Here is a 23,476-nt window from a genome sequence, read left to right as displayed (position 1 = left end):
AGAGTAGTTTTATTTTAGAAAACAAACCTTGATTTTTTTTAACGGCTATGGACACAAGACTTTTAAGCCCAATACTAGAAAATTATATTCTTTGCACCACAGAGCACTTTTAGTTACACTTGCTAGAGCAATTTCTTACAATATTGACACTATAGAAGTAATCCCCGCGTGCCCCTTTTAGATAGCACTATTTATTTAGGACCATAACATAACAAAAATAATTTCATAAAATCACAATCATTATAATATACTACGGTCAGTACTATAATGATCAGGAAATATATTGTGAAATATATTTCTATACACATGTATTTCTTTTCTTTCATAAATCTAAGTTTTTAAAATATGTATACAAACTATGTATTAAATTATTAGAAAGATATAAAAACAAAATATCATATACTTGGAGTGCCGCCGGCAGCGGAGTCATGCTCAACGGCTGAGTTATCGGTGGCAGGGCCGCAGACAGAGGCATCTGTATTTGATCTTTGAGCCAACCAATTGAGGCACTTCGCTACAAGACAACCAGGACTATCCGGGCTATAATGGTCGAGTCAACGTCTCGACAATCATCTCGTTAGCCAAGTCAAAGTACTTGCTGAACTTGTCTGTCTCAGCTTTCATGAGTTAGTCTTCATATAGGATAGTGATTTCGACGGGGACAGCCTAGCGCCGGGATCGTTTAACCACCACATTACCATGCTTATATAGGCGACAATAATCCTGTCCGTGATGATAGACTATTGTCAAGAACCAGCGCTGGTACGTATTTATAGAACGAATAAGTATTATATATAAGTAACCACATTTTTTAAGTGGTATTTCTTTTTATGTTTGTTACCTCAGAACTTTCGTCTGGATGAACCAATTTTGATGATTGTTTTTTATTCGAAAGGTGGTACTTCCCGTGTGGTCCGGTCCCAATTTAATTTGGTCTAGTTCTGACAATGGCATCCTCGAGAAAAACATATTAGTCTTGCACTAAGTGTATTATGTAAGAAATGTTCAATATCACGCAAACCGATTTTGGTGATTTTTTTTTATAGGAAAGGATTTACATCAAGGGTAGTTTGACGAGAGTTTGATTAAGTTTTCATTATGGGATCCATCACAAAGTAACTGAAATCTCTTAATTCTTAGGGGCAATTTATCGATACTAGCCCAATTTTTCATATGCTATTCGGATATTTGAGACATCTATCGTAACGTCTTTATGCTCATGTAATTGTCGTGATCGACGATGATAATCAATGGAATCCCTTAACGGCTTACTTTCTTTACTCCTTATCTGTGGTAGAATTTCTGTTAAGTAAAGTAGTAAAGTTTTTATACATACATACATGTTGTGTTGATGTTGTCAACTGTCAACAGTGGAACTTGTGCTTAGAGTTTTTTTAATTATTTTTTGGTGTCTAACTTGAACTAAATTGCAGACTTTGTGATCTATTTGTAGTATAAAGTGTTGTGAATCTTGGGAAATGTTATATTGTTAAAGTGTATAGTATTTAAAGTGAAAAACTTTGATTAAACTAGCAAACACATAGTGAAACAAAAAAAATTTCATATACCCTCATATTTTTCTCGAAAAATCATTAAAAAAATGGCATCTTGTTATAAATGCAATGTTCAAATTAAAAAATATGATGAGAAAAACCCTAAAATCCAGTGTAAAGGTTGCACTCGCGAAATATGCGGCAAATGCAGTGAGTTGTCTGCTACAGAGCTGCGGGTGTTTTGTTTACAAAACCCCAAACTTTCGTATTTGTGTGCGGATTGCCAAGAGGGCCTAAAACAAGTGCCTGCTCTGCGTAAACTTGTATCGGAGTTAAAGGAGCAAGTGATGGAATTAAAAGAAAATCAGTTGTCTTCTTTAAATATTGATGCAATCATTCAGGAAATGGTTGAGCGTGAGAACCGAAGCTGCAATGTGATAATGTTTGGTATCGAGGAAGCGAGCTCAGGTGGTAAAGAGGAAGCTAAAAACCATGACAAATCTGGAGTTTTGGAAGCACTCGCTCAAGTCCCGCTCCAATCCTCGGAGCTCATAACAACCATTCGTCTTGGGAAGCCCACTGCTAACAAACCCAGGCCAATCAAAGTCATACTCCGCAACAAACACAATGCTATTAAAATCTTGAAGAATAAAAATAAACTGCCTTCATCAACCTCTGTTAAATCAGACATGACACCCTATCAAAGGGATCAGTTAAAAAAATTGAGATTAGAGCTTGCAGAAAGAACTAATAATGGGGAAAAAGATCTCACAATTAAGTACATAAACAAACAACCCAAAATTATAAAAAGTACAAAAAACTACCCACAGTAAACTCTCCAATAACAAGCCTCAAAATTTTATATACAAACCTGGCATCATTAACGGCTAAATTTGATCTTTTTTCATTGGAAATCAAAACTTTGAATCCAACAATTATACTAGTAACCGAAACACACCTGCACACTGGGATAAGTGACAGCTTAATAAATCTTCCTAACTACACACTCTTTCGTCTAGATAGGAAAAATAAAAAAGGTGGTGGAGTAGCAATTTATACTCTCTATACACTAAATAATCAACCCTTGATTGCTAAGCCCAATATAATGTTGCATGAGGATTCAGTGGAAGCATTATGGCTTGATATTCAGTACCAAAATTTTAACCTCTTACTAGCTTGTGTATACAGATCCACTCACTACAACATGGAAAAATCTGATGAATGTCTTTTCAACAATATTAAAAAAGCTGCAAATTCAAACTCAAACCTGTTGATAATTGGTGATTTTAACTTGCCAGACATAAAGTGGCCTACTGAAAAAACCTCAGGCTATAATAAATTACACGAAAATTTTATTGATCTTATAATTGATAATAATCTTTCACAAATGGTAAATCAAAATACCAGGAAACGGAACAAGCAAGAATCTCTTCTGGATCTTATTATTTGCAATGATGAGTCCCTCATTAGTGAAATCAATTATCACCCTCCAATAGGAAAAAGTGATCATGTGATTCTGTTGGCTGAGATACAACTGGTGGGTCAAGTTGTAAAAGAATTCGCGTCCTATAAACGAGCTTTCAAATATGGTGATTATGATGCAATTAATAAATACTTGCTCACATCTGATATTCCAGAAAATGACTCTATAGATAATACATGGAGGATGTTCAAAGAAAATATCTCTATTACTATTGATAAGTTTATACCAAAAATAAAAAGTCGTAAGGGTTACAGTAAAACCAAACCATGGATTACTAAGGAGATATGTATATTAACGGACAGGAAAAAGAAGCAATGGAATATATATTTACTTGACCGAGATAATGAATCTTATAAAAAATATCGTGCCATAAATAATAAAATAGTACAGTTAACACGTCAAAATAGGATCAATTTTGAATCAAACATTGCTGATAGTGGAGAAAAAGCCTTTTATGCATATGTCAGAAAACAAATATCAACAAGAGTTGACATACCGCCAGCTCTTATGAATCCAAAAACATTTGAAATCACAACAAAGTCAGTAGAGGTAGCTGAAATATTTGCTGATCAATTTGAACACGCATATGTGTGTGAGCCACCTGGGAAATTACCAGATGTGAACATAGAGAGAGTACAGGCATCATTAGAAAACATTGTATTTACACCAGAGAAAGTTCTAAAGGTTTTAAAAACTTTTGATGAATCGACAGCTAGTGGTCCGGATAATATTCCTGCTATTATGCTCCAACAATGCAGCGCCATCATTAACCAAGTAACCTAAATAATGTATCTGTCTTTTGCAATGGGAAGACTCCCAACAGACTGGAAAGAAGCAGTGGTTACGCCTATTTTCAAAAAAGGCAATAAGTTAAATGCTGAAAACTACAGACCAATCAGCTTGACGTGCATATTGTGTAAAGCTTTGGAGAAAATCATAGTTGACACCTTAAGAGAATTCATAACAAGAGAAAATATAATTATTCAAGAACAACATGGTTTTACACAGAAGCGATCAACTGTCACTAACCTTCTCAGCTGTCTTAGACAGTGGATATTAAATTGGGACAAACGTCAACCAACTGATATTATCTATCTGGATTACGAGAAAGCGTTTGACAGAGTTCCAATTAGTCGGCTACTTCATAAATTAGAACACCTTGGCATACGTGGTAAACTGCTAGTCTGGATTAGTGACTTCCTAAATGATCGAAAATTTCGCGTGAGGGTTGGGAATGAAATGTCAAGTAATCGTCCTGTTCGCAGCGGTGTACCACAAGGCTCTGTACTGGGACCAATATTATTCACATTATTCTTAACTGACTTGCAAAATGTTATAAGTCTCCCATTTTCATTATTCGCCGATGACACCAAGTTCTTTGGGAACCCTATACATCAACAGGGTGATATACAACAAAATTTAAAAGCTATTGAACACTGGACAAAGGAATGGTTACTTTCACTGAATGTCAACAAAACCACTGTTCTACATATTGGAAAAAATAATCCCCGAGTATCATATTGGTTAGACAATAAGCAACTAAAAGCGGTTGATACACAAAAAGACCTAGGAGTGATCTTAAGCAATGATCTCAAATGGGAAGCACACATTGTGGCTACTGTGAAGAAAGCCAACTCAATCCTGTACCTAATCAGAAAAGCATTCTTCAACATTACCAAGAAAACATTTCTAAAAATCTATAAAACTTATATCAGACCATTGCTGGAGTATTCATTTCAGGTCTGGAATCCATATTTTGTAAGGATATAGAATTGTTGGAAAGGGTACAGAGCGCGAGCTCTAAGTTGCCTAGGGAACTGAAAAATCTTACATATGAACAAAGACTTACAAAGCTTGGACTCAGCACCCTCAAAAGCAGGCGAGAAAGAAGCGATCTAATTGAAACATACAAAATAATTATCTATGTCCCAAATTTTGAGAGCATGTTTCCAAGGAAGAGCAATCCTAGACTAAGGGGACATGATATGAAGCTAGAATATCAATTAGCATCATCAAATCCATTGAAACACTTTCTGACCAACAGAGTCGTTCATATATGGAATAGATTGCCCAAGGATGTGGTTAAATCAAAATCTGTTAATCAGTTTAAGAATAGACTGGACAAACATTTGGATAGATATGGCAAATGATATAGACGCATCAGCGAAAGCTGCTTAGTCTATTATAAATAATAATAATAATATTAGGAGTGCCAAAAAAGCGGTCATATTTTAAAATAGTCTGCAAACTAGGTTTCATAAAAAATTATTAATTATAGTTAAACGAATATGAAATAATAATTTTATGTCTTGCATTATTAAATTTGGTTCGATAATTATTGTTGTTTTTATATTGATGAATAGCCAGTGTTCAATTGTTTTTAAAAACGAGAAGAAAAAAAAATTGTAAATTTGTTTTGGAATGAAGTTTGGAGGGGTACCCCAAACAGGAAAAAACGTCCGTTATACGTATGACATGAAGTTTGACAAATCTCTTCATGTACGTTGAAGTGTTGCTACGCGACTATATCTTGCTGATTATTTAATGCAACATGAATAACATAGCAAATATAACATAATTTATTATAACCACAAAAATAAAAACACGTGTTGCCTATAATATGTGAAATGTTTTGAATAAATTTAAATTTTTTAACATAGTATTTGGTGACTTTATACAATTATCAATCACCAATTCTGTCACTGTATTCAATTCACTTTCCAGTATTTAAAATGTTTTCTATGAAATTAATTCACAAAATAACTCAACACGAACACAAGACATGCTTAGATCATGAAACGTTAGTGTGTGTGTATATATGTATGTAAGTAAGCATATACACATATATATAGTGTTAGCATGCACCCATACATAGCTTCTATGCGTTTAACTAAGTGTCCCAAGACACCACACGGTTTTTTTTAAATAATTTCTTTTTGTTACAAAATTATGACTTATTTATTTTTATAAAAAAAAGCTAAAAAACCTGAATTCTCATAAATTTTAAACTTATAAATTTTTGCATTAAAATAATTGCAAAAAGTCACCACTACCAGCAAATATTCCGAACTCAAAATTCAAGTGGCGCAAATATAATTTTCAAGTATTGGCTTAAAAGTCTTGTGTCCAGAGCCGTTATAAGATAAAAAAGTCAAGGTTTTCTTTGTAAAATAAAACTACTCTGTGAATTGTTAAATGAGTGTGAGAGAGAAGAACATCGCTAAAGGAAATACAAATGTTAGAAAGGGAAAACAGTCAGCTAGCTGACTTTCGGAATTAGTTCCTTAGAATTTTGAATATCAGTCACGCAATAAAATATGATTTTAGGGTCATCTATACGCTAGTTTATTCCATAAATAGTCCATGGTTTTATCCCAACCAATGCTCCAAATAATTTAGAAAAAAGCGCTCAATTGTCACTTAGAAGCCAAAAAAATCTGTTGTCATTTGTCAAATGACAGTTAATACTTAAATCTTATTATTTATGTTTGTATTTTGTAGTCAAATTCAAATCATTATTCATTAATTACTACCTATTATGTTCAGACTTCATATTTTGTTTTTTAAGTTATTTAAAGTTCAAACTCCCAAACTGCAAGTGCCCTATTGCAGCGAAAACAAATTATAACAAATAATACAAGAAGATCGAGATTATTTATTGCAAACTGTTCGATTTTACCGACAGAACTTTTATATTCTAAAAGAACTGTGTTTCTGTGTGCTTATTTTGTTGTCTGTTGTGTATTTTGTATTTATACTGTGATAGAGTTGCTTCTAAGCCATGTTGAAGTTTGAAATTGTATCTTCTCGAGTTGTTGAAGGAGTTGACAATGAAAAAAAATTTGTGGCGTACATGTTGCAAGCAAGACAACATTCTGGAGAATCTGAGATTTATGACCGTGAACCTGCTAATGTTGAAAGGCGATATACACATTTTTTAGAACTGTATAATGGCTTGAAAAAAGACTACCCAGTTCTTATGAGTAACACGCCATTTCCGCGGAAGGTATGATTCATTACATAAACAATCCTTTGTTTTGATAGCCTCGTTATCGCGCTTACTAAACTATCAATTTGTACCTAGTTATTAATAATTATATTAGTTCTTCGATATGGCTTTGAGTTATGCCACTATATATAGGTAAAAACACATAAACTTACAGAGTAAAATTGGAATTCCAATTTTACTGTCTGCATATATTAAAGCAGGTAAGAATTATATCTTACCTTTGGAAAAAGCGGGATTAAAAACTTACCATGCTTACATGGAATCTATAGGTAGTAATAAATAGTCTTAATAGTGCAAAAAAATGTTTGAGGACTGCAGAGGGAAAAGGGCCTATTGAACGCTGCAGACTCATATTTAAAAAATATAACTTAATAATGTTTGTTGAATAATAGATATTTGAGTGCTGTGTGGTTGATGGAAAAAAAAAGTTTTTATGAAAACACTTCTCTTTTTCCATCCAGGGACCCCACAAAACTAGAAGTACCTTTGTGTAGAACTACATTGTTTCACAGAAACTGTTGTTTTAAAACTAAGAAAAACTATAATCACATCCCAAAGATAATAAGAGAGGTATCAAATAATTTCAAATCTAAATTGAATGTATACTTTAGTAAAAACTGCAATATTCATTAGACAAATATTTTCAATTTTTTTTTATAATATTATATAATAATAAAAATGCTGCTAATATTATAAATAATATAATATAATTGTTTAAAATAGTTATGTAACATCAATCTAACATAGTAAATAAAAACTAGTACTTTGACCATGTAAGAAACAAAAATATTTGTGAAAGGCAACACATATTGAAAAAAGAATAAATTCTATTACTATATTTTTGTATGTGTTTTATATACCTTAAATTCTGCATATAATAGTGGCATGAATTACTACTCTAATTACTATGTATTGTTGTGTAAAAGAACTTAAGTTCTTAATATTATACTTAAGTATATTTTTTTTTGTGGAATAGGAGGACAAACTAGTGTACGGGTCACCTGATGTTAAGTGATCACTGCCCACATTCTCTTGCAACACCAGAGGAATCACAAGAGTGTTGCCGGCCTTTAAGGAAGGTGTACGCGCTTTTTTTGAAGGTACCCATGTCATATCGTCCTGCAAACACCGCACAAGGAAGCTCATTCCACAGCTTCGTAGAACGAGGAAGATAGCTCCTTGAAAACCGCACTGTGGAGGACCGCCACACATCCAGATGGTGGGAATGATATCCTAACTTGTGGCGTGTCGTGCGAAGGTGGAATTATGCCAGTATGGAAGTATGCCTGTTAATTGAATTAACTCATTATTAGAATCACTAGAAGTAATACCATTATGATATTGTATAATGCCTTATATTGTAATCTTGTAATTGATGGCAACATAATATTATATTAAATGTTTAAAAAAGTGGCCTAGTGCGAGTTGGACTAGCCCATGAAGGGTTTCTTAGTAAGAGAATATAAAAGTTCTTGTAGTTCGTTGTAACTTTGATAGCTGTTTTAATAATAGTGTATTCTTTTCAATTAAGTTGTTGATAATACAATTTATGTCATATAAAAAAAACTTCTTACTAGATCTAGTTCAAATCAATTTTCGGTGTAAGTTTTTATGGGAATATGCATCATATATTTTTTTTGTTTTATCATTCTCTTATTTTAGAAGTTCCAGAAGACATATTACCACTTTGAAAGTGTCTCTCGCACAAACTATTCAGTTTAGATAAAAAATATATTAGAAACCTCAATATCATTTTTGAAGACATATCCACAGATATCCCATGTATGTATGTAAGGGTTTGATCAAAAAAAATTTTTGAGTTTCAGTTCTAAGTATTTTTGTGATGTGTGAAGTGATAAAAATCATAATGTGGTTTACAGAATACATCTACTTACTAAGTACCAACAGTTTAGTTCTTATAGTTTTGGAAAAGTGGCATGTGACATATGGATAGACCGAATTTTCTAGAAACTGTGACATTCATAATATTAACATGAGGAACAAACATAAACTTGTTATGCCTACTACTCGGTTGGGTCGAGTTAGTAAGTCTTTTGTTGGGCGATGTATATGCTTCTACAATATGATCCCAGAAAATGTACAAAACAAATGTGTTACAAAATTTAAAAGAATTCTTAAAAAACGTTTGTATGAGAAAGGTACTATAAGCAAAAGAAAAGAGCGCGAAAAAAGAATGCTGGGAGAGTTTCTTGCGCCGCTTCTTCTCTCTCAGAGCGCCATTTGTTTCCGAAGCGGTAGTAGTATCTAGTATATTAGAAATGGCATCAAAAAGAATTCTAAAGGAATCAATTTTGTGAAAATAAATGACTTTTTTTAGCATAAATGATTTTCTTAATGACACCACATACTGGGATTAAAGCGAACACCCTCATGCTCTTTAATTATAAATGTTTATTGTACTATATCACATTGTAATCCATATCTAATATATAAAATTCTCATGTCATGGTGTTAAACTTTGACCTCCTCCGAAACGGCTTGACAGATTCTCATTAAATTTTGAGTGGATATTGGGTAGGTCTGAGAATCCGACAACATCTTTTTTTTATCCCCCTAAATGTTAAGGGTGGTCCACACGAAATTTACAAGAAAAATAAATTTCTAAGTCAGTGCAGGTAATTCTTGAATTTAAGGACGCGTTTACGAATCCGACAAAAATAAGATATTTTTCGGTAGAGTTTGTGATGAAATTAAACTAAGTCTAACAAAACTAAAAATTGCCATAAGTAGATTACTTAAATCATAATATCATAACATTGGTAAGGAATCGGAAAAATTTTTCTTATAAGTAAAATAACAATAGGTTTGAATAAATACTAGATAAGTCATAACTTTGACCTTTTAAACAAAATAAAATATATCCATAAGACATCAATAAATCAGCTATAAAACCCAATGATGTTCTATACACATATAAATAAATAAATTTAAATGTTTTATAAAAAAATGGCTCTGTCGTAAATCCTATTACTCCACTGCTGAATATCTAAATGATCGGACAGCCTGAGACTAGATTGTGATTATTTTATAGCGATAGAAATGACTGTACAATATTCTATATTTTTATTGAAAAGAGCGCAAAAAAAGAATGCTGGGAGAGTTTCTTGCGCCGCTTCTTCTCTGTCAGAGCGCCATTTGTTTCCGAAGCGGTAGTAGTATCTAGTAGTTATTAGAAATGACACCAAAAAGAATTCTAAAGGAATCAATTTTGAGAAAATAATTAATGCCTTTTACATAAAAGCCTATGAAACTTACCAACTCCTTTACATGGGTGTCATTTTCATGGATTTTGGGGTCAACAATAACGAATAGCGGGCCTAAATCGAAATCCATGATGGCGCCTATGAAATCTACAAAATTTTCTTCATGGGTGTCATTTACATGGTCAAAATTAGAATTCATTCATAAACTTAAATTATCTTATAAAAGGCCTTTCTAACAATATCCCACATGCTAAATTAATTCTTCATTCCCTAAATATAGAAATATTTACGTTTCGACTTTTCACTCACAATATGTACAAAACACATTCCGTTACCAATCTAATTAAAAAATCTCAAAATTTGATTTTGAAAGACCTATCTAATTGTTCTCTGCACCCTCGATAACTTCGGATACGATACCCATATTGTTGAAGTCATAATTTTTCGCGGCGGCCCTCTTGGATTTAAAAAAACTGCGTTTACTGCACACGACGTTATGCGACAGAATTGCCATCTAAAATTCTAATATTTAACTACTAAACGAATACATCAACCAATTATCAAAAATACATAGGTATTAAAAAAATAAAATTCAAACTTGCTAAAGTATCAAATTCGTTTGATTCCCGCAATTAACTTTAAGTACGTGTATGTGTTTGAGCGGTGTCAGTGTAGTGGTGCGATTCGATACCTCTCTGTTTTGAGAAAGCGTCCTTAACAAATGAATACATAATATACAATTAAGAGTTTAAATGTTCCAAATTCATATGTATGTTAATGCTAAGCACATTGATGGCACACTACTACCCACACCTGCAAAGAAAAATAAAATGGGTTGGTGAAAAAATAAATATATGTAATTGAACCGCCCCAGTGCTGGCAACTTTTTCGGTCGGATTAGCCTAGCTATCCAATGCAAAAATGATAGTAATAATAATTTAATGTAATCATAATATTGAAAAAATGGTTATTAGGGCTTATGGTTTTAATTTTAATATTCATTAACATGAAAAAATACTTTTAAAAATTTGGACTATTCATTAGTGAGTGGTATGGGAGTGGAGGTGATGACCCCTTTTCTCTACCACCCGCTGAAGCAAAATATGTGCATATGACATCAAATTGCGGAAACTGCCCATGGGAAGGAGGAGACAACTCCTTATCGTTATTTTATCAATAATAATGGATTCAAACAAACTAAATAATAATTGATTAGAACAAAAATTGATTTTGTAATAATTATTCATTGTGTTGACCTTTTTTCTTCCACTGTTGTATATTTTAAATTGATTTGAAGAATTCACTTGAATTATAAATTATTAATTAAATATGAAATTTATTTCAGATGCTTATGGGCAATTTTGGCCCAACTCTTATATCTAGTCGATGTGAAGCATTTGAGTCGCTACTCACCTTGTTGGCAAATGAGTCATGTCTCCGGGATTCTCCGGCAGCTTTAGCATTCTTTCAAGATGTTGAATTAACTGAAGCAAAGCGACTTATTAGTGAAGACAAATTCGATCAAGCTTTATCGGTCCTAGAAACTAGTTTTAAATTATTGAGTAAGGTAAGTTACTAAATCAATTCACACTTCTTAATTAATATTATGAAATATATCAACTGTAAATAGGAATCTATAACAAAAGGTTAAACATTTATTGTATACTAGCTGACCCGACAGACATTGTTCTGTATATTATAATAAATAAAATAATGTTTTTATATGAATTTGTCAATAATATATCATAACATCAAAAATTACTTCGTAAAATATGCACCCTGCTGTCGTAATGAAATTGTTTCACAGCAAAACTGTCAAATCGTGCGTCAATAAATTCTCTCATAGAAATTATGTATGGACACATCAAAGGAAAAACAAATTTGTTGTTTTTATTTAATTTAGCAGCATTTTCCTATTTATTCACCTTTTAAACCTGCCCTGGACTTCCACGGCTTCCATAAAACGTTTTCTTCTTAGTTTTAATTACATAACGCTATAGTTATTATTATTTTTTATAAAAAAAACAAGCATTTGAACACATAGTGTACACACTAGAAATGTCGTACAAATTCAGATTAGTTTTTATGTTAAAAACCCACAACTATTTAATAAATTTTAAAAATATTTAATGAAATACGGTCAAAGTTCGACGCAATAATTTGTCTGTATTATATTTCAGGTGTATACAGATCATTCAAGAGTAGTATTATGTGTGCTGTGTCGTATTGTGGCGTGTGCAGGAGCTAGCGGTGGAGCTCTGGCAGGGCCCGTTGAGAAATGGGCTCATCTTGCCTTGAGACGTTATGAAGTAGTGAGCGATTCAGATCTCCTGTTGATATATGTTCCTCTGCTACACACATGCATATCAATATGGTTTGTATCACTCCATTATTACTTATTATGTAGCTATATCTTATACTCTTAAGATCAAGTATATACCTGGATGTGACAAGTATCTAGCCTTGAGACATATATATCAGTAGTGATCCATTCAGACCTCTACTTGACATATGTTCCTCTGCTACATACATCTATATGGTTTGTACTAATCCTTTATTATTATGTAGTTGTATCCTATACTCTTAAGATCAAGTATGTGCCTGGATGTGACAAGTATCTAGCCTAGAGACATTATAATGTAGTGATCCATTCAGACCTCTACTTGACATATGTTCCTCTGTTACACACATGTATATATATCTATATGGTTTGTACTAATCCTTTATTATTATGTAGTTGTATCCTATACTCTTAAGATCAAGTATGTACCTGGATGTGACAAGTATCTAGCCTTGAGACATTATAATGTAGTGAGCCATTCAGACCTCTACTTGACACATGTTCCTCTGCTACACACATGTATAATAATAATATAATAATAATAATATTGACACACTTTTTACACAAATTATCTTGCCCCAAGTTAAGCACATATAGCCTGTATTATGGGTTACAAGACAACAATATATTTAATACAATATACTTACTTAAATATACATAAATTCATATAAATATACATAAATACATTTAAACATCCATGACTCGGAAACAAACATCCATATTCATCATATAAATGCTTGCACCTACCGGGATTCGAACCCGGGACCCCTAGCTTGGTAGGATTGCTAACCACTCGGCTATACAGGTCGTCATCATGTATATATCTATCTGTAATGTATATATCTATATGGTTTGTACTAATCCTTTATTATTATGTAGTTGTATCCTATACTCTTAAGATGAAGTATATACCTGGATGTGACAAGTATCTAGCCTTGAGACATTTTAAAGTAGTGAGCCATTCAGACCTCTACTTGACACATGTTCCTCTGTTACACACATGTATATATCTATATGGTTTGTACTAATCCTTTATTATTATGTAGTTGTATCCTATACTCTTAAGATGAAGTATATACCTGGATGTGACAAGTATCTAGCCTTGAGACATTTTAAAGTAGTGAGCCATTCAGACCTCTACTTGACACATGTTCCTCTGTTACACACATGTATATATCTATATGGTTTGTACTAATCCTTTATTATTATGTAGTTGTATCCTATACTCTTAAGATGAAGTATATACCTGGATGTGACAAGTATCTAGCCTTGAGACATTATAAAGTAGTGAGCCATTCAGACCTCTACTTGACACATGTTCCTCTGTTACACACATGTATTTATCTATATGGTTTTTACTAATCCTTTATTATTATTTAGTTGTATCCTATACACTCACTCACTCGCCTTTTTGCTCTTAATAGTCATTTTCATTATTATAACACTAGAAATAAGGGATTGCTTGTAACTAATTCTAGTAGGCTTCATAAGACACATAATAGCTCTAAGGGTAAATGTATACACTTCTATAATAAAGTCCCAGCCACTGTTCAGGCATTATCTATAAATAAATTTAAATTTTTTATAAAGAGATGGCTCTGTCGTAAATCCTATTACTCCACTGCTGAATATCTAAATGATCAGACAGCCTGGAACTAGATTGTGATTATTTTATAGCGATAGAAATGACTGTACAGTATTGTATATTTTTATTGAAAAGAGCGCAAAAAAAGAATCCTGGGAGAGTTTCTTGCGCCGCTTCTTCTCTCTCAGAGCGCCATTTGTTTCCGAAGCGGTAGTAGTATCTAGTTGATTAGAATTATTGAGATTAGAAATGAAATCAAAAACAATTCTAAAGGTATCAATTTTGAGAAAATAAATGCCTTTTATGCCTTTTATACTCTTAAGATGAAGTATATACCTGGATATCACAAGTATCTAGCCTTAAGACATTATGATGTAGTGAGCGATTCAGACCACCACTTGACATATGTTCCAATGCTATACACATGAATATCTATATGGTTTGTATTAATCCATTACTACTTATTACCTAGTTGTATCCTATACTCTTAAGATGAAGTATATACGTGGATGTGACAAGTAAATATAATAGTATGAGATCACTTTATTCCAAGTCTAGGAATCTGTTTTGTCTGGGTTTCCTAGAAAAAAAAAAATTAAATGTTAATAAATTATATATTTTCATTTTATAGAAAACTATCGGACCCGACAGACGTTGTTCTGTCTTAAACTGGAAAATATTAAACTATTTTGAATAATTCTTCTATCGAGTCCTCTCTTGCCCTCTCTCTTTTGCCCAATTTCACCCGCAGAAGACTCAGATTTGCGCGTTTACCACTAAAAGAAACCTCAATATCAACATAGAAATAAAATTTCTGACAAAACTTAAGATTTATCAATCTACATAAAATAATCTGATACTATCTATCAGAAGAAGAAATTAACAACTGTAGTTAATCTACCAACTATAGTTAGCTAAAAGTAAGTTTATTTTTTACCTCCTGAGAAAGTTAGAAAGATATTAGGTATAAATATTCTAATTAGTTATTCATTTTGAACTATTCTTTCAAATTTATTTCTGGACGACGGGGGTCACGTTAATGGAAAAATAAAATTGTTTTGTTTGTTTAATTCCGAGCATTTTCATATTTATTCACCTTTTAAACCTTCTCTGGACTCGCACAAATAATTCAAGACCAAAATTAACCAAATCGGTCCAGCCGTTCTCGAGTTTTAGCGAGACTAACGAACAGCAATTCATTTTTATATATATAGATATTATATTGTTGTGTCTGGGAGTACAGGGTTCGGAAAACACTAGTATAATTGAGTAGTATGTAGATATAGAGAGTTGTATTTATCTTTATAGAGTTAATTCTTTAATACTTTTTGTGAAATAAATATTTAAACACTTCTTTCATTACATTCATTTAAATATAATATAATTATTCTTACACATTACTTCTTCAAGGCAGAATAGGCGCCGTTGTGGTACCCATAATCCGGCATCCTGTGCAAAGGAGCTTAATTTGATGCTATATACCACCATAGCATCAAATTAAGCAATCATTATTTTTGTGTTCTTTTTATTAATTTATTATATTATTTATCAGTTATTCCAAACGTCTCGTGTTGCTTCGGGCAAATTGAAAGGCACGACGCGATTGTATCAAATACAATGAAAATTTGTTATTATTTTAAAGTGATATATAGGTATTATAATTATACAAATTACATTTGTGTACCAAAATTTTTGGACGATTTTGGGGTTCGCACCTGCGCCTCGGGTTACGTCCCAGCGCTCTACCAACTAAGTTAACTGGCTGCGTGCCGCACATTTCGAAATATCTTGGTATGTTTTATTCAACTCTCGGGTTGTGTAAGGTAACCCGAGCGGAACGGGTTCGAATCCCGCATCGTTCAAAAATGTTTGGTGTACAAATTTAATTTGTACAATGAAAATTATCACGTAAGTGAGTAACCCCAATTTTTATACTTGCAGGGAAACCTTGGGACGTGACAAATCAAGGTTAGTGGAAGAGTTGAATGGTCTTCGAAAAATGGGAATGAAAGTTGATTCAGTGCCGACCCTCATGGAAGCAGTGGACTGTCTTGATATTACTGTTTGAAGGACGAAAAATTTATGTATTGTATCCTTAGAACGGCAGGTAGCTTTAATGTTATAACGGCTCGAAGTAAGGGCTTCATTTCACCGGGACACCATGGTGACGCAACCAGTCGCGCGTAAGCTACCAAACTGGACACCATACAGTTACCACACCGCACTGAGACGTTACCCTAACTTGATGGTCTACTTTGCGATTTTTTGATAATAAATATTTCTCTGTCGAAATTAACCATCATATGCAATTAACAAACCCAGTTAAAAAAACAACAGTGCACAACTATTGCATGCAATAAGGTGGGAGTGTCACTGGCGGACGGACTGGCGGCTGAGTGAGTGAGACACCATACAGCTTCTTAGTAACTAGTTAGTTAGCTTAGACTCGTCCACACAATGTTACTGTTCTCGCCACCAACCGGACATCAGGTAAGTAACTCTCTATAGAGCTGTACATTTTGTTGGTAGTGGTGACTGGTTGCGCCACCGTGGTGTCCCAGTGTAATATAGCCCTTATTCAAAAGTGACAGATTTTTACATCATGATATTATATCTAAGATATTCTAAGGATAATTGTTATACATAAAAGGCCTATTTTAAATTACTCTTCTCATTAGTGTAATATTTACAAAACTGATAAGATTTTATAAGTGTATTAAGAGATTTAACGGTTTTTGCGTACATGGTATAATTTGCACTAACAACCTAAGGCTGTCTTTACTAAAAAAGTACATTCCTACAAAGATGGTGGACTAAAAATTAAATTTAATTATTCACGTCTTAGTCTCAATAATTAGTCATCAAGTCTGCTTTTATTGAGCTGGATTTAAAGATTATGTCGGTGAAGATAATTAATAAATAATTAATAATAAAATAAAGCTTATATAAACTTTTACAGGAGGTAGGTATACGTCTGAAGTGAACTGAGGGTATTTGTAAATAAATATCATAAGTCATTTTTCTTAGTTTCTGATTAGGTGAAATCATCAATACCCCAACTAATTATTAGATCCGTCTTACTAAAAGCGATGGAAAACAGCTTCTTTACAAAGCACGTGGTGCCGCCAAACAATGTGTGTTCAGGAACAATGTTAAAGCCCTGCGCAAATTCTGATTTGCCGCGGTCGCAGACATGTGTCATATTTCTATATCTCATTAGCCCAGTAAATTCACTAGCTATTACACTAGCACCAGAAAATGGTGCCACAGTGCAAACACCTAGGTATCATATAGCTAGCATCTAGCTATCCTATTGCTAGCATATAGATATCCTATGGCTAACATATTTATATCCTAAAGCTAGCACGTAGGTAACCTAAAGCTAGCATCTAGGTATCCTATAGCTAGCATCTAGGTATCCTATGGCTAGCATCTAGCTATCCTATTGCTAGCATATAGATATCCTGTGGCTAGCATATTTATATCCTAAAGCTAGCACATAGGTATTCTAAAGCTAGCGTCTAGGTATCCTATAGCTAGCATCTAGCTATCCTCTTGCTAGCATATTGATATCCTATGGCTGGCATATTTATATCCTAAAGCTAGCATATAGCTATCCTATAGCTAGCATCTAGGTATTCTAAAGCTAGCATCTAGGTATCCTATAGCTAGCATCTAGCTGTCTAAGAAGCCACTAGTGAGCTAATTTTTTACAAATCATTTTTTAAATCACAATTTATGGTCAGAAATTATAAAACTTAGTCACAATTTCCTATAGCTATTATTTTTTAATGAGCTCTTGTACATTCATGAAATATCTCTTTTTGCCATAAGTAAAATCACGCTATAATCTACAGGCGTGTTGAGTCTGATAAAATTATAATTTTAAGAAAAGTCTTGTTTTAATTGAAAAGTTTAACAACCTGTATGTGATGTTATTATGATTTATTTGAGTGGACAGCTTTGTATAAAAAATTAATCCTTTTATTTTCTTTTGATTATGTGACTAAATTGAGCATACGACATTTTAAGTTGATATTAAACGTTTAAAAGGTAATAATTTGTATATAAAATCATATCAAAACTAATCGGTTTTCTTATCAAATAGTTGAGGGGTAGGTATTGGGTTTTTCTGTGGAGAAAAATTGTAAGTAGAAATTGGCAAGGGCGTAGGAATTTAAATATATCTGACGCGATATGTGGGCATTATATAATTGTTTATTAAGGTTATATTATCTTTATGTAAGTGATATATTATATGTTTTTTTAAGTGATAATAATGCTAATTTTTGTTAAATATAATATATTAGGCACAGACGAGTAAAAAAAGAAGGACTCCGAGCGGCGCCGTGATATTAGCAAGTGAAGCACCGTTATGCTAGTGTGTGTGCGGTTACGGGGGATACTAGTTACACAATTTTTTCACCCTTATATAGTTATATATAGCCACAAATACTTATATAATATCGTTTTACACTTGTTCACAACGCACGACGGCATTTTTAAAATATTTTATTGAGACGCAAACTGATCTGTCACAGACGACTGTCATGACAATTCTCATAATGGCCGCCATCGGCCTGTAGTAGTGTAAGTGTGTGCGTGGAGCTATGTATTTAGACGTTAATCGGCTTGTTTTGGTGCTACACTGTTATGTAAGGTGACACGGAGTCCTTATTTTTTTACAAGTCCGTGATATTAGAATAAGTATGTAAGTTGTATAAATTCTTTAAAATTGCAAAGACCATAATATTATCACAGTCAATTGTCTACTAAGTGAGATTAAAATGTAGTATATAGCTTTAATCCTGTAACTTACTTGTGATGTAATGTGTATCATAAATATTATTCGTTACTGATGTCAAACACTCGATGCGGGTATCCATAGCATGCAGATGGTTTTGCCAGTGTTGATATTAATATTGTGGTGTCTATTTAATCATTATTTTGTAAGAGTAATTACATATTGTACAGTGTATACTCCATTTAACGCTACTGGGCTTAACGATTAACTCGCTAAAACGTCGAATAAAACGACTTATAACATACCAAACTGGATGTCATGAATCCATAATATCAAAAAGCCACTGACCTGTTAAATACCACTGGACAGGCTGTACCATATGTTTGACAACAAATTTTTTGTGCTTATTTGAAGCGCCACTCGCGAGCGTGTATTTTTGCATTTTGAATTAATTTCGTTCGTTTTCCGTGTTATTTATATTTCAAGAATCAACGTAATGAAGTATACAATTATTTTTGTAAATAGATTCCCACCATCTATCGATGGTTGCTGAGGTTGTCACCACTAGTTTTTAGTACCGCAGACTCTCGCTACATGACCAACAGTGCCAAAATGGCGAATGTCAAACAGGCACAAAAGCACTTTGACAGCCGCCAGTCCAGTGGTATATAGTAGAGGTCAGTGTCAAAAAGCACACTGTACATTCATCTGTCATTAGAGCACTGATTGTTTATGGCACTGGTAGTAGCGAATCTCCGACATTAGTATAGACACAATACAGTAATAGAACAGCACTTAAACTTCATACTAGAGCGTCCGAATCGACGCACGCACACATACACACAATTTACATGTCCGTTAAGGAATCCTGGGGAGACAAAACTATTGAGTACCACGTCGTACGCGTCTTAGGCAGAGATCTATAGAGTTTACTTCGACTATGATTACGTAAAACTTAGCGGAGTGTAATCTTAGCATAATCTTTTATTTCGTTTGTATAGTCATTTGAATAATCAGCCGAAATTAGGATGAGCTTAAGCTAAGACAGCACAATGTAAAAGTCAAGTTCGTGCTTTATCACACAGTGGGTATCACAGCGGCGCCTATTTCTGCCGTGAAGCATTAATGTGTAAGCATTTCTGTATTTCGGTCTGAAGGGCGCCGTAGCTAGTGAAATTACTGGGCAAATGAGACTTAACATCTTATGTCTCAAGGTGACAGGTGCAGTTGTAGTGCCGCTCAGAATTTTTGGGGTTTTTCAAGAATCCTGACCGGCACTGGATTGTAATGGGCAGGGCGCACAGTTACCATTAGCTGAACGTCCTGCTCGTCTCGTCCCTTATTTTAATATAAAAAACACTCGGCCAAGTTTTACGTAAGTAAAGTCTGAGCAAAGTCTTAGTACGCTCCATAGATATCAGCCTAAGACTGGTCGCTGTCCGAGCTAAATTAGCTGCGCCGCGCCGTCTGCGTCGTCAATCTTTTTGTATGTAGCAACTCTAGCGCTCTGTTACGCTACTGTTCTCTATTACCTGTACTGTGGTAAAGAGGAGTGATGATTCTATTTAAATATTTACATAATCACATTAACTTAGCTACTTATAATCATAACATTATTTCAGTTAATTTTATTATACAATTTTATGTTTAAAGTTTAAATCATTGTTTAAAATATTATTTTGTTATGTTTATTTTGAAATATTTAATTCGTACAGTCTATGTTTAATCATGAACTATGTTAATACATTATAATACATATTAGAATTATTTCGGCTTATTTTATGTAAGATTACTTTAGATTTTAGACAGCATGTTTAAAAATATGTTTAGGGCAGTAAAATGTAGGGTGATACTATACCAATATCTATTTTCATTCAATACTGTGATAAGAAAATGTTATTTTACTTTTAACGTTTATGAATATATTAAATTTATATATATTTAATCCATTGACGTACTATAAACAACTACACTGACAATCACGTTCAAAAATTGTCTGAAGCAAAACTCTGCCTTGTGCAATTAGGCAGAGTTTTCGTTCAAAGACTTTGAACATTACTGCCACGAAATAAGGTGTTATTTTGAATGAATGTTTTAATGTTATCTGTATAAGTTAATGCCAACGCCGCTCGGACTATTTTTGATGGCCTTTTAATAGGCAATTTGGAGTCTAGTCGTTTATAGTACGTTAATTAATTTAACCATATCAATTGATTAAATGTTTAAAATTAAAAAGTATTATTATTAATCAAATCAAACTAAAATTACTCAAGAGATGTTTTATGTTCACACGGCTGCTTTCTTATGAGGAAACATTAGTGGGCACTTTTCTGAGCAAAAATTCTTGGTTTTAACCCCAAACCAAAATTATTTTGAAACCAGATTAATACCATCGTTACAATATCGTTGTCTTGTTTATTGATATTTGTGAAGTAAAACTTCTTCATCGACCTATGAGAGACATTTTATAGCAACATCGTCACGATTTTCGGTTACGCGCCATGTTGTTTTTTCTCACAGTTTAGTATAGTGACGTAAAGTAAATATTATAGAGCAAGAGCCGAACGAGAAGAGAAGAACAATTTTTAATAATATTCTGAAGGTAATACCGAAAAATCGCACTTTATTCTTTGATGTAGATCGTTAGATCGGTATTTTACACACCTTTAGTACCGTTTACCTGTTAAAGCCACTGTAACGCAAATTTCATAATGGACCATCGTTCTTACCTGTGTTGGGAGCATGCGCTGACAAACTTTCAACTTTTATAAAATGACGTAGGTCTGGGGTCCACGGGCTCTTAGACCATTAGTTTGAAAGTGATAAAATAAAAATATCTATTTGTATGCATGTCTACAATAATGATAGCTTTAATTTAATACGGATTTTTTTTCTTAAGCCTTATCTACCCAAAATCTCTGAAGTTGTAAATAGTAGAAAAATTATATTCCATAAAGAATTGTATCTTCTTATCTGCGGTCTACACACATATTTTTTGTTTTTGTAAGTGCTAGAGTACTTTAAAAAGTGCTTAAAACGGCTTAATTATACAGGCTGCAAACAGAATTCCAAAATTTCGTCACGAGTGGCTAATTTTTGGACAGGGAAATTTTCTAGAACGAAAGCCTGATTTTTTAATTTTTTACTCACGATTTTAACGTTGATGATTGTCTCGCCCGCGTTAGCGCGACGGTATGTTGTTTTAGAATTGTTAAATCTAAAAAAATGGTAGTTGTAGACAGTGCTGATAGAAGCGAAAACTTAAAACGTTGAAATTTCATAATGATAAAAACAAATTAAATTTACTGATTAAATTTGACGACCGATATAGCCCAATGGTTAGTGACTCCTGACTACTAAGTTCCTCTGGGTCCCGGGTTCGAATCCCGGTAGGTGCAATCATTTATATGATGGATATGTTTCCGAGTCATGAATGCTTATATGTATTTATGTAACTATGTTTATGTAATTGTATTAAATATATCGTTGTCTTGTACCCATAGTACAGGCTATGCCTATTTGGGGCAAGATAATTTGTGTAAAAGTGTGTAAATAATTATATTATTATTATTTATTTCAATTTATTTTTAAAACTTATTTTCAAAAATATATTTATAAACAAAAACATTATTTCAATATTGCACAGTATATACACATAGGAGTTATCACTAGATCCATTTAATTTCACTTATAAGATATACACAGCACTAATGTTGCACAATACGTCAGCTGTATAGCTACAGATATACTGCTATAAAAATTTCGGTGACTCGTAACTCACGTGATTTCAAACATCCAAAAAGTGTATAACTGCATTAATTGTTGCTTTAATATTTATCGCGTGCGCCAGTCATAAGCATGTCGGTGACGCGAACCCTTAATCTTTTCCCCTACCAAAAAGTGCCCAACGTGGCAAAAGAAGTTTCCACTTCAAAAAGGCCTCAGCTAATGTTTACTCTTTAGATGCGAATGAATTATGAAATATTTATTGAGTGGTTAAAAATGATAGAATCCAATTGAAATTTAATTTTTATTCTTATTTAATCTTGAAGTCGAACTGTGTAGTTTGTAGAACAGTTTATACATTTCTATCTCATACAGTTTTAGTAAAGTGTATTAAACAAACTAATTTAGTTTTATTTTATTCTAAGCCTGCCCCGACTTCACACTAACTCACATAAGCATTCAGTGCTCAGTGTCTAGAGTTAGCATTGACAGCTTCTAAAGTAAATTTGAATGAAATACAATGCCCAAGAATTTAGCATGACGATTCAAATTATTGAAGTATTAACTGATACTGTAAACAGCTGCAAATAAGAAAATTTTAATCAACGTTTTATTGAAAGAAATGTATACATACTCTGAGATAACCGTAACAGATAGAGATTTTAGAAAAATTACCAACATTTCTCTACGTACGTTACTTTTATGTATCCTAAGGCGTAGTGTACACGATACGTTTTCATAACCGTACATATTTTTTTTTATGAAAATAAGAGACGAGACGAGCAGGACGTTCAGCTGATGGTTATTGATAAGCCCTGCCCATTACAATGCAGTGCCGCTCAGGATTCTTGAAAAACCCAAAAATTATGAG

General features: G+C 33.1%; 1 protein-coding gene across 3 annotated transcripts; it reads left to right on the top strand.

Annotated features, from left to right (window-relative positions):
* The first annotated feature begins 6,458 nt into the window (after positions 1–6,458).
* Positions 6,459–23,004, top strand: LOC126968995 (sorting nexin-20). Of its 3 annotated transcripts, none has more exons than XR_007730313.1 (5): positions 6,459–6,982; positions 11,555–11,776; positions 12,390–12,583; positions 16,077–17,528; positions 17,573–23,004. XR_007730313.1 is itself a non-coding variant. In XM_050814260.1 (4 exons), exons 1-4 carry the CDS (start codon positions 6,758–6,760, stop codon positions 16,201–16,203), a joined length of 768 nt encoding a protein of 255 aa, XP_050670217.1. In that variant the 5' UTR covers positions 6,459–6,757; the 3' UTR covers positions 16,204–23,004. The 3 variants fall into 3 exon arrangements, 1 of the variants encoding a protein (XP_050670217.1); XR_007730314.1 differs by having other exon boundaries at positions 16,077–17,550; positions 17,815–23,004; XM_050814260.1 differs by having other exon boundaries at positions 16,077–23,004.
* The last annotated feature ends 472 nt before the right edge of the window (positions 23,005–23,476 follow it).

Source organism: Leptidea sinapis, chromosome 17, assembly GCF_905404315.1.
Source record: "Leptidea sinapis chromosome 17, ilLepSina1.1, whole genome shotgun sequence".
NCBI classification, from domain to species: domain Eukaryota; kingdom Metazoa; phylum Arthropoda; class Insecta; order Lepidoptera; family Pieridae; genus Leptidea; species Leptidea sinapis.
Note: the sequence above shows the minus strand (reverse complement) of the source record. Positions and strands in the feature narration are given on the sequence as shown.

Bases quoted from the DNA above. Each gene is read 5' to 3' on its own strand.
- LOC126968995 (XM_050814260.1), top strand. From the start codon at position 6,758: ATGTTGAAGTTTGAAATTGTATCTTCTCGAGTTGTTGAAGGAGTTGAC. The intron at 6,983-11,554 runs GTATGATTCATT...AATTTATTTCAG, and splicing joins ACACGCCATTTCCGCGGAAG to ATGCTTATGGGCAATTTTGG. The intron at 12,584-16,076 runs GTTTGTATCACT...TTATACTTGCAG, and splicing joins CACACATGCATATCAATATG to GGAAACCTTGGGACGTGACA.